The sequence below is a fragment of the Erpetoichthys calabaricus genome, chromosome 3, assembly GCF_900747795.2.
Source record: "Erpetoichthys calabaricus chromosome 3, fErpCal1.3, whole genome shotgun sequence".
In the NCBI taxonomy this organism is placed as follows: Eukaryota; Metazoa; Chordata; class Cladistia; order Polypteriformes; family Polypteridae; genus Erpetoichthys; species Erpetoichthys calabaricus.
The window spans coordinates 93,815,716-93,828,718 of record NC_041396.2 but is presented as its reverse complement, the minus strand read 5'-3'; the positions used below and the strand labels follow the sequence as shown (position 1 = coordinate 93,828,718).

At 36.1% G+C, this 13,003-nt stretch overlaps 1 protein-coding gene across 1 annotated transcript in view; it reads right to left on the bottom strand.

The window, feature by feature from the left end:
* The window catches only part of lemd1 (LEM domain containing 1), a 73,223-nt gene that overhangs the window by 43,343 nt on the left and 16,877 nt on the right, over window positions 1-13,003 (bottom strand). The window contains exons 2-3 of the mRNA XM_051924695.1: window positions 2,300-2,429; window positions 2,057-2,191 (exon numbers count right to left, since the gene is read on the bottom strand). Coding sequence (XP_051780655.1) covers window positions 2,057-2,191; window positions 2,300-2,429 — 265 coding nt within the window. The remainder of the gene's footprint in view (window positions 1-2,056; window positions 2,192-2,299; window positions 2,430-13,003) is intronic.

Here is a 13,003-nt window from a genome sequence, read left to right as displayed (position 1 = left end):
GTATTTTTAAATACTTTTTGGTTTTTGAGTTGCTGTGCTTTTGGTCAATTTTTGTTTTCTTTATACTCATTTTGCAGATCACTGTCAGAACACACTTACACCTAACTTGCAGGTTGATGTAAACAGAGCAAGCTCTTGAGAGCTCTTCAATGAGGACATTAAAGTAGCCATTTTCTAGCTAGTGCCAAGTTCTGACATTTACATGATGTGTTGCTTTTTTATGTAAAAATACCTATTTAGAGTTTTTCACTTATGTACTACTGTTAAAAAATATAAATAAAACTTTGAGTTGATTAAATTCTTCTTTGTAATAACTGTTTTATTAATTAATTCTGACCATTTAAATTCAAAAGTTCTTAAGATTCACAGTACTTGTATCAGTGTGTAGTCAGGAAGGTTTATCAGAAGAGACTTAGTGGGATGGAGCGAATTCATGATAAAAGGAAAAAAAAATGTAATGGTTCCAATTTAAGTACGTTAAATTTATCCAACAAATAAAACACTAAATGTCTAAGTAAATAGTATGTTCTCAGCTTTAAAAAAAATATGCAAAATGCTAGCAAATAAATGGTGTTTTTATAGCACTTTAATAGCAGAAATTGTAGTTACTAATTATTGCTCATTTACAACATATGCACAGTAATCCAATAATTTTTAAAAATGTACAGTAATTCATTATAACCTACCCAGATCTTTGTTTGAGGCTGGCATGATTTAACAATGATAACAATTTAACTATGAAGCACTGCATGACTACTTAGGTACTGATAATTTTAAATAGGGATTTAGTATTACATTGTAACAACTCACTCTAACGAAGTAAATGAGATATCACAGCCCAAGCTCCATATGGAATAGAAGTCCAATAACAATCCATAACAACTACCAGTGCAAAGTACAAAAGGTTCCAGAACAGATGTTGAAGAAAAAACAGACATTCCACCATTAAAGGGTAAAAACATTTACCTTTCACTGCCGTATAACTGCCATACCTTTACACATACACAGTACAGTGCAAAAGTCTTAGGCACTTGTGAATAAATGCAGTAAAAACTGTAAAATGTTTTGTTTGCTTTCAAAAACAATGTCATGAATAATTTTTACTAATCAATAAACTTCCTAGAATGTGCAGTAAACAAAAATAAAACATATAAGAAATTACTATTTAGTGTGACCACCCTTTTGGCTTAAAGCAGCAGGAATTCTCTTAGGTATGCATTAATGTAATTTCTGAGGGTACTTGCATCGTAGGTTGTTCTAAGACTTCTCCAGAGAGTAGATGGGTGCACCAGAGATCAAGTGGTTTCTGCCAGTTCTAACATGATAGGGGCTTTGGATATCTTTCAGTTTCAAAGAAAGTAAGATTGATGTATTCATTTGCTTCTTATTCTTTCTACATAGCTGTTTCTGTTTCAGTTAATTACTTTGGTTCAACTAATGATTCATGGCATGATCATTAGCACCGGTGTTTTATATTTGCTTGATGAAACACAAGCTATTTGCCTACAAAGATCTACAAAAAATGAACACTAAGAAAATCAGAAACTGTATCTTAAGATTCATAGTTAATTTAATAATGTTTCTCAAAACCCAAAGTAAATAAAAAAGCTTGTTAAATCCTTCATCATCCATGTGCTCCCTGACCCACTCATTAATCACTAAGTGCTTTTTACATGGGCTTCCTCTTGCATCGATTATAGCCACAGGCAGCAATCGCCACATTGAATATATTAAATTCATGTTATGACAGTAATGTGGGAATTTACTGTACAATACTAATATTTATACGTGAGATTGTAATTTTCATGAGGAAATGCCATAACTGCACTACTACCAGTAATGCAGTTGTATGAAAAAGGCTGGGCAGACTGATATGCTAAATAAGTGGCACACGCTGACAAGCGAGTTTGGTAATGTCTTCAACTTAATGTGGTTGTGGGACAGGTATTTGCTTACCTTTGGTTGCGAAAAAGGCCCAGAAATGGTATAAAAGCTCCAATGATTCATACCATGAATGAAATCTTATTTTATAAGTGAATATATTACAAATCATTACCCATCTCCTCCTCCTCTTCTTCACTGTCTGAATACTGGTCCTCAATGACAGTAGCATTATTTTTGAAAGATGAAGGTTCTGACTTCTGACTGATCAGTTTTAGTAGCTTCTTTTCATATACTAACCGTGTTGATGCTGTTCATAAAGAAAAAATTTGTAATGAGTAAAGCATGAAAAATGATCTTTTAGATGCCATGAGCATGCACATTGTGCTGAAATTAAAATGTACCACAGAAGCCTTACCTACAATTGGCCCAGGAATGACTCCATGTTCTAGCAGCTTTGCTTTTAGTTCTTCATCGTTCATTTGGCAAATGTCCATCATTTTGCTGTTCTTCATAAATACTTTCTCTTCCACCTGTTGATCAGACACCTATTAAAAAAGAAGAATGGCTTATTATAAATCCGAAAATAAAGATTAAAAACATCTACCTTAGGAAGTAAGTTGTCAAACAGTAATTTCAAAAGAACACATTAAAATGTGGAATACATGATCACTAACCAAAAGCAATACATTTTCTATGCCCCATTCTAAAGCTTCAAATTAAAACTAAAGGAAGCTAATACCCTCAAACTGGAACTCCTGTATCTTTACTATATTGTTGCTGAACTCCCAGTTGTGCACATCAAGCTTTGTAAGCATGTTTCTCGTGGCTAATCTTGGGCATACAAACTACTTGAGACCTACTGAAAGAAATTTAAATACAAAACTACTATAAAATCAACACAAAGTAAATATATCTACTGAATTTTCCATCACTCAATCCATACACAGGCCACACAATAGTGTTTGGCAAAAATCATTATATTTCTACTAATGAAAGCACATTCTGTGTATTGTAATGTACTTCTCACATACTGTAGTTTTATTATTGTTAGTTTTTTATTCATCTTCTCAGTATTATTAAAGTAATGGAATCTTCAGACACCATTACTCTAGCCAACCTACAAATGGATATGGGTATACAAATGTTTGTGTAGAAGACAACAGAAATATTTAAGTTATGCACCAGCAGCTTAATACAACAGTCATATTAGACAAAGATGGTAGTCTACTACAATAAGGAAATTCTAGTTAGCAGACAGCAAATAAGATCCAAACACACTTAAGACTGACATTATTAAGATGCTTTATAAAGAGATATGGTCTTTTAATAGAGTCTGAACATCGATAGACTATGGACAGTTCAAATCTTGGTAACTTCATTCTACAGATAAGGAGCAAGAACTGGAAAGCAGCATGCAGTTTTAGCTCATAGGGAGAAGGAAGAGACTGTTAATTGGCAGACTAAAACAGGTGAAGCATCCTGGAATGGCATATGGAGAGTCAAGAGCCTTGCCGGTATCAATGAGTGGTGGCAAAAGTCTGAAACTGGACCTTAACAGCAACAGGAATTAGTATGGGTATAATGAGGCAAGTAAAGCAACATTTCACTGAACTAAAAACATTCTACTGAATTTATACATCAAAACGAAGAAGGTCAAACATCATTCAGTCAAAAATACAACAAATGCAACATTGCAAACATTTAAAATGATATTTGAATAGGTCAGGCTGAACACTCAGCTTCTGTCTTCCACCCAAGTCATGCATCTTTGTAAACAAAAGGGCTGATATGATGCAGTTCCACATGTACTGTATAATGAAAAATCAAACAAATGATTAATCAAAGGCAATATCATCCATCATTGATTAGCTGGACACAATCGATGTAAAAGAACATTGTCAATTGGCTTCAAACATTTGCAGAAATTTCATTAAAGCACCAAGTACAGCTGTCATTTACTTTTTTTTTAATATATAAACTCTTCTGAACCTCACAAGCAAGCCGTCAGGTACTCATGTTCGTAACAGGAGGTGTGGGAGATTGTGATGTTAAGCTAGTTGGGCAGGAGTGCACTGAAGTTGATGGAAGGCATCACACAAAGTTTGAACAGGAAGATATTTGTATATTTGTAGCATTAGGCCACTGTAGTGCTCACAAACTCTGAGAGCCCTTAGCTTCTTGCTCTATAAATTGCATGTATTGGTAGCTTATTATCCTTAAAATGATTGTGCACTGTGGCCATACAAGTTGGAATTCTTTTGCGAATTTGGCAGGTTTGTCCCACGTAAAGGATCCTCTGAAGCCACTGATTTGTATGTCAGCTGTATGAGATTACTGTATGATGCACAGGCCAACGCATCTTGCCAGTGAGTAACAAAATTTTGCATTCACCTTCCATTTTCCTAACCCACTTATCCTGGGCAGGGTCATTGTGCAGCTGGAGCCTTTCCTTGTGGTGTTATATTTTACATTACATATGCAGCGAGATTTAGGTGCTAGACAAGGAAGGTGGCAGCATGGTGGTACTATAAGTGGGCTAGTATCAAAAGTACTCAAAGCTTCACGGGGATCCCTCCTCCCTTTGGTATCATATACTAATATACACAAGCTCCATCCTCCAAGGGGAGCCCAGCCCCATTATATAAAAGTAATAATGAATTAGGAGGAAGAACAAAATGTTAACTAAACAGAGTACTCCCTGTAACATGGTTCCACCATTATAGCCAAATCATGATGAAACACAACGAAGTACAATTTTTTTTCTATAACGTATTCAGTCACTTTTTGTTTGATTAGAAAAAGGAAGGAACTGAACAACTGAGGATACCATATTTGAGTGAAAAAAAGTAATTAGTAACTTCTACTTTCTAAAAAAAAAAAAACAAAAAAAAAAAACTTCTAGTTTCTTGTTGGTAGACATTTATTCAAATCCATTTTATGATGAGGCAGATCTAATTTAAAAATTGTGTACCAATACAGCATTATGATTTGCACTAATTTTAAATGAACTTGGAATTAATCACCTTTAAATCATTGTAATAACATTACCAACTACTATTAAATGCAGCTATCTGTGAGACAAGTTAAAACACTGTGCATCATTCCCCCAATACCCAGCAATGGTATCATATATTATTTATGTTGTGAAATGACAATGTTAAATTTTAAGACATTGCACAGGCCTAGTGTCCAGGTATGCTTATTTCAGAACAGCTTGGAATGGTTGGGATTCTTCCAGCTGATTAAAATGAGACGACAAACAATGTAATGTAAAATATATATTTTTTTGCATTACGTTACCCCATCTGTCATTACTCCAAATACTTATAACTGAGAGATATTCAAATATTTTCCCTTCACATGATCAGAACATATTTTACCTAGCAAAGGGTGTGCTTGATAACATTGCTTACAGTTGAGATGTTTATCCAAATAAATTTTAAACAAGTTAGATGTCTATAATTAACTACAGTATATTTAATCAAACTTAACAATGTGTTACATGAAATGAAAAAGAATGAATCTTGTGGCTAAATTCAGTTCCTCATCTGAGTTTCTACATGAAAAGTCCTGCTCCCAAAGTTGTTTAAAATCTAGGGGTGAACCTGAAATACATTGACAGAGTATAGAAACCCTGCCTATACTTCTATCATTACTAGAAGGTAAAGTCTCAGGAATAGATATACAGAGAAAATTATGGATGTTAAAATTTGGTAAATGTTTTGTATAATGAATCAGAGATGTGTAGATTTTTAGATTTTTCTAAACTTAAACTGCAGCAGATCAAATTGATAAGATTTACAGGTCATATTCTATTAGAATGAAGTGTTCAGGACTGAAAAAACAATTTGCTATAACAGGGATTTCATTATGATGGAATTTGCACATATTGCAGTCTTTCACTTCATATACCTGACAAAGCTGATATTCAGTACTGGTCAAAATCCATACGGAGCCCTAGGGTTTGTTCCCCTTGTTGCCCATAGGGCAGCAGTCAGTATTATAGACTTAAATGGTGGCAGGGACTTGGTGATTTGGGGGGCACCGCTTGGTGTCTCGAGTTTGCACCCCATTTGTTACAAAATAAACAGCACCCCTTAGTGTCTGGATCACACATTCATTAACTTTCATAAATACCACTCCACATGGCCGTCTATATCATCTAATGCAGCGTTTTCTCAACCTGTGGGCCAGAACCAACTCCCAACTTCCTCCCACCTCACTCTGATGATTGTGTCCTATTCACTGTAGCAGTATTGCAGATTGCCATGGACAACCACCTCCTGCTTTGACGATCATGCTTGGTTCACCGAGGGAAACTATAATACTCTGACAAACGCACTTGATTCATTGCGACTGCTTTGCAGGTTGATAGTGAATAACTGATAGAGTCTAACTACGGACCTCCAGAGCTTGGCAAGTACAGCTGAAGTCAAATTTGACTCATAGTTATCCCTGCCCTAGATCCGCCCACAATGTCTCCTGTCTGCTATAATACCCTTCTCAAGCTCTTTTCTGTTGCAAGAGTGTGACATATGACGAGTAAATTAAGTGACATAAACGTGCAATCCATTTGGCTGTTATATCCCGAATCTCGATTTTTGTGCCAAAAAGAAATGCGTGTATTTTGCTGCTTTTTTCTTGGGAAATGATTTTGCTGTAATGCATTTTTCAGATAAAATGGACTTGCTGATAAAGAGTTTTTTTTAATTATTTAATTCTATAGGAAATTGGCTAGGACTAAAAAATGACCACATATACAGTAAACAGAATTTGACCTGTATATTGTGGAGTATTTTGCTCTTTCTGCTGAGTGATGGTAGGTCTAATGGACCATAGTATACCTCTGGAATGTGTGTGTTAGCATGATAAGGAGGCTATTTATTCCATATTCTATTCTTATGTAGCTGGATGATGCTTAACACTAGAATTACCAGAGTCTACGAAAAAACTCGTAGATCCGGCCCACCTTAAAACCGTTCTCACCTCTCTTTTGTCTTCTAAATGTGCCGATTTGGAGGAGCAGCGAGCAGCCGGCTATTCCGTCCCCCACCGTCGCAGAACGTTCACTAAGTTTTTCCAGCTCATGGCTTGTTTGATTATCTGGGAGTGACTGAACTGCTGGAGTTTTAGAATAGAAATAATAGATCGCTATTTGGAATACATGCATTTCATGCGTGTTCCGTTTCTACAGTAATCTGTGTAAACACATTGCTAAAACAGAAACTTTTTCATATTTTAGTAATAAATGTTACAAAATGTAGAATGTGTAAACCCCGAGTTCCTAAGATCAAATAAACACTTCCACAAAAGCTTCACACACCATACAACAGTTTCTGTGGCGTAGCACGCTAAGATTTGCTTCTCAGACCAAGTAGCGTTTCTCTGCCTCACAAACATGAGTTCAATTCCCCGCTAGGGATAAAGTGTTACTTCTTTTTTTTGTTTTTAACCTCAAATGGACATAAAATTTGTAAATTGGTATGCACTGTCAGTTAATGAGATCGTTATATTTTCATGTGGGATGCTCCTTTTAAAATATTTTTTTAACAATTGAGACTGCAATTAACATGAACAACTGTCCTTATAACTTATTTTTTTCAAGATCCATAACACACAGACAGACAGAGCACTGCGTAATACAGAGACAGACAGGCAGAGATATACAAACAAACAGGGAAGGCACATGTACTGAAAGAAAAAAAAATCAACATGTGCGTTGTTTCTGCTGCACTGAATAAGCTCACCCGCTCTAACATCACCCCTCCCCCCGATCTGGCTCTCTAAGTAACAGCGCAAGTACAGACGCAAACCAAGTGTAATCAAGAGTACTGGTTCGATCCCCACTCACTCCTATATTTGCCGTTTTCAGTAGTAAGCTGCTCTTTTTGTTAATATTATACAGTACGCACATGCACTTGATTTGTGTCTGTACTTGCGCTGTTACTTAGAGAGTCAGATCGGGGGGAGGGGTGATGTTAGACCAGGTGAGCTCATTCAGTGCTGCAGAAACAACGCACATGTTGATTTTTTTTTTCTTTCAGTACATGTGCCTTCCCTGTTTATTTGTATATCTCTGCCTGTCTGTCTCTGTATTACGCAGTGCTCTGTCTGTCTGTGTGTTATGGATCTTGAAAAAAATAAGTTATAAGGACGGTTTGCTGACTTGGAGCACCACTGCCTTACTGTGCCACAGAGACGCGAGTTCGATTCCCAGCTTTGAAGAAAGTGATTTTTTTTTCCCTCAAACGGACATTGAATTTATAAATTGGCATGCACTGTAAATCGTTAACTTTAAAATGTCAATCGCGGTTATTTCTGTTGATTAATTCATGCTTTTTTACTTAGAGTCAGAACAGGAGCTTTTTTCAGCTTATTCAGCTTCTGATCTGACTCAAACAGCGCCAGTATAACTTCACACCCAACCTGACGCTGTTCGTTTTCAAATAATATTGCATTACTTCGACGATGTTTTCTGATTGGTACTATTCGCGTCATAAAATGATTTCTTCAAAACGTCACATATATTTGTCTCTTTCTTTTTTAAAATGTGCGTTGTAGCACTCAGCAACTGGCCACCTGCATGTTCTTGCGCACACTAAATCAGACAGCGCTATATGCAATCATCAGATTCAAATGTTAAGTTATATAGCACAGAATGGAAATCAGCAGTTCTTAGCATTCCACCACGCAAGCTGTCATATCAACCGCCTACTGTAACTTGCTTTCTTTTTTCTTCAGTTATAGTCTTGAATAAAAGTGCACTTGTTTTGTTATACTTTTACATCAACATATGTTCCTGTGTTTGAGCTACATGGGCATGCTCAAAAAATACGCGTGTAATGCCACGAAAAGTGCATGCAGACACTTCAGTTCGCAAGCATTGGTACGACAATGCAGTCACAAGTACACTGCAGAGCTTTGGCGCGTCTTTATGTGATCTTTATGTGAAAACAGCAGTGTCAGATGGGGAGTGTCTGATGATTGCATATAGCGCTGAAGTTACTGCTCTTTACTATGCTTTCCTCTGCATGTCCTGGAGTACAAAAGAAACAGCATACAGCAACACGTGGGGACTGGCAATACTGGGGGAAAAAAACACGCGGTCGTATGTATCGTGATACACTGCAGAACTATAGCGCGTCTTTATGTAAAAACCGCAGTGTCAGGTTGGGGGCGGTAGGGATGGATCCTGAACGCGACTGAGACAATGAAAAGTGAATTTAAAAAAAATAAAGCTAACCTTTACAAATATCATAAATTACACCAGCTGTTACAGACTGAAATCAAATGTATCTTTTTATTCTAAAATAGTGAAAATAAGAACACTTCTCAAATGGGAGTTGTGCAGTATCGAACTCGTGATCTTCTGATGCGTAGTCAGCGACTGATACTGTTACGCCAAGGAAGCAGTGATAGCTAATTCATATCAATGTCTCACACTAAGGCAGGTTTTTTTGGCGGTGGCTTTTTTTTGTATCTTTTGTGAAAGTGTGTCTTTGATATTTGGACTTCAGGCTTCATACATTATATAGTTTATGCCTACATTTTGTCAATTGCTACTAGAAAATATAACACGTTTCTGTTTTAACAATGTGTTTACACAGATTACTGTAGAAATGCAACACATATGAAATGCGTGTGTTTCAAATAACAATCTTATTATTTCTACTCTAAAACTCCACTTCACTCCCAGATAATCAATCAAGGCAAGAGCTGGGAAAAGCCTGTTTACGTTCTAAGTCGTTGCGGGGATGGAATAGCCGGCTGCTGGCAGCTTGTCTTTATCAGTACATTTAGATGACAAAAGATGCTGGCGGAGAGGTGAGAAAGGTTTTAAGAAGCGATTTAAGGTGGGCCGGATATACGAGTTTTTTCGTAGGCTCTGGTAATTCTAGTGCTAAATGTTTCAAGGTGGGATTTCAAATACACAGCACACATTCTCCTATTTGCTATTAGAATAACTTTCTCTTTTTCCTGTTCTTGCCCCCCCACTGGGCAGACTCTCTTGCTCACTGTACACTGGAAGCAGCAGTGGCGTAGAATAGGAAGTCTCCAAATGCAAGATTTGCTTATTTAAAATGGAAACAAAGTACACACTTTCAGAAAAAGAAAATAAACAGCTGTTTTCTTTAGTAAGGGAATTTCTTTTTTATTGATACTGTTCTAAACTGGTCTTCAACAATAATCATAATTTTAGAAAGGACAGAAATAACACTTGACAAAAGCTTCTCACATTCTCATCTGTTGAGGGATTCTACATACTCTGAAGATTAATTTTAAAGCAGCAGTAACATCAGGAGCTGGAGAAGAATGCAGTAACATTAGGTGATTAAAATGCGGTCACATTAAGTTGCTAGAGTGTGAAAGTGTAGATTCAAATTACTCTATAAAAGAAAATTAAAGTACTAAAACAACACAAAGAGCAATCATGGCCTCCTGGATGCTTAGAGTCGGAAAGGCATGACTAGGGCTAGGCGACATGGCAAAAAATCTCAATATTTTAAGCATTTTGCCAATATTTAATACATATCCTCCTAATTATATATTGTTTGTCAACATTATGTATTTAATATAACTTGATGTGTAAATCCTGGGCAAAATTTTTACAGTAATAAATAAAGTACCATACTGGTTTTAAAGAAAATTTATTTTTAAATTACTTGAAAAGGTTGTCGCTGATCAACTTAATGCCTACTTGTCTGACAATTTTTTTGACAAATCTGGTTTTCGGTCCCCATCATTCTACAGAAACCGCTTTAACCAGAATAATCAATGATCTGCTGATCACTGTTGCTGCTTCTTGACTTAAGTGCTGCTTTTGACACCATAGAGCATGGCATACTTTCAAGCCTCTTGGAGAAACATACTGGCATCCAAGGGACGGTACTTTCATGGTTTCATTCTTATTTATCAAACAGAACTCACCTTCTAAGTTACAACAATACAATCTCTGAATTTTCTGAAGTAAAGTTTGGTGTACCCCAGGGACCAGTTCTTGGCCCTATGCTTTTTTCCCATCTATATACGTCCCCTTGGGGACATCATATTTTTCATTGTTATGCTGACGATTCTTAGCTCTATATACTTGTAAAGCCAAATGACCTTTCCCAACTGCTAAATTTTGAGGTGTATCTGTCAGAAATTAAAAAATGGAGGAATATGAACTTTCTGCTCTTAAATGCTAACAGAATTATTGGTTGTTAGACCAGCCAAATATGGACATCTATGTGAGAGCTCGAGTGTTAATATTGATGGCTGTTCTATCTATGAAAGTTCAACCATTAAAAATCTTGGGAGTAATTTTCAATAATCGTCTCACACTCCAGTCTCATATCAAGGAAATTACTAAGACAGCATTTTTTCATCGTCATTTTTTCATAGTAATATTGTAAGAATGTGATCTATTCTATCTCTGTGTGATGCTGAAACACTGATACATGCATTTGTTTTTTTCTAGACTTGATTATTGTAACATCCTTTTCTCCGGTATTCCTGGTTGTGCCACTAGAAGGTCTTCAGCTTGTTCAGATTGGTGCAGCTAGAATCTTGACAAAAACAGAAGAATTTGAACACATAACACCCGTACTAGCTTCCTTTCACTGATTAACAAGTACAAGCAAGGGCTGATTATATAGTTCTTCTTTTAACATATAAGGCCTTGCATGGTGTTGCACCTCCTTACTTATTAGCTGAGCTAACAATACCATACACTCCAGTGCGTCTGCTTTACTCTCTTAATGCTGCTCTTTTGGTCATTCCGTCAGTTAAGAAAAAAACCAGTAGGTCAAACATGACATAAACGGCGAGAATAAAGTAGAAATGTCGAGAATAAAGTCAACATGTCGACTTTATTCTCGTCATAAGCGTCAAGATTAAAGTGGAAATTCGAGAATAAAGTCAACATGTCGTCACACTATTACACAGTACCCAGGTACATTACACTGTATTGAAAACAAATAAAACAAGTACAACTTGGCTTGCAGTATTATCCAGTAGTATAGAAACAGTATTTACACATCTGACCTTTTTAAAACTAAAGTATCTCCAGGCGACAGACGTGACTCCTTTTTTTCGGCAAAAGTTCTTCTGTTCATCATGTTCAACTTTACTTTTAGTTCAGTTTCGGAATGCTCTCTGTCCATTATCACCACGCGGCATACTTTTGCTACCGCCCACTATTTGGTGGTGTAGCAGTGAAAAAGAGCCCTAGTGCAACAAATCTGTGTTTAGCGTTGTAGCAGTGAAAAAGTCCCCATTTGAACAGTTTCCCGCTGCGCCACGTTCCGAACGTCGTTTAGGCAATTTAAACCGGTGTTGCGGTATAAGAAAAATCCATATCATAAAAAAAATAAAAAACGGTTTTCGGTATGAACAGGTATACCGCCTAGCACTATGAAGGACTAAACATTTTATGTTAAATAAGAAGTATTACTGACACAGTCTACTACTTAGTATTAAAACAGGCAATCATCAACCCACAAATGCATGGGGACAACATGAAACTCCATGCAGACCGTGGTGCTGCGTGACAAGAATGACAACTTTGTATATGTTAAAACATCTAAACTAAAACTTACTATATCCATACGCTATATTGGTGTAATCTATATTTATATACTTTTCCGACTGACACCAGTTTAGGTGCTTCTGTTGGCCCAATTCCTTAGGTTAAACAGTGTGTGGTTCTGTTGTGATGTTTCTTTTCACAAGGACTATTTAAATCATGTAATAAATAAGTACATTTTATTTAAAAGTCTTTCAAAATGAACATGGAAAAAGCATAAGAAAGATTAAATACACAATACTGGAGAGAAATTAAAATTAGCATAAAACCCCAAATAAAGATAAAAACAGGAAACACAAAACTTTGAATAGAACAGCAGATGATAAATTATAATAAAAAACAAAAACAAATACTACAAGAAAACCCTGAGCAAGTATTAATTTGTGATAAAAATGCAAATCATCCTAAGATCCTGGACAGAGTGGTAAACTAAAAGAAATTGGCAGAATGTGTGTAATCTATAGACTTTACAGTTAAAAAAATGAAACAAGATTGACAATAAAAATGCATATTCAAAGAGGTATTCTTCTTAATCCCTTTGGATCCCCATTG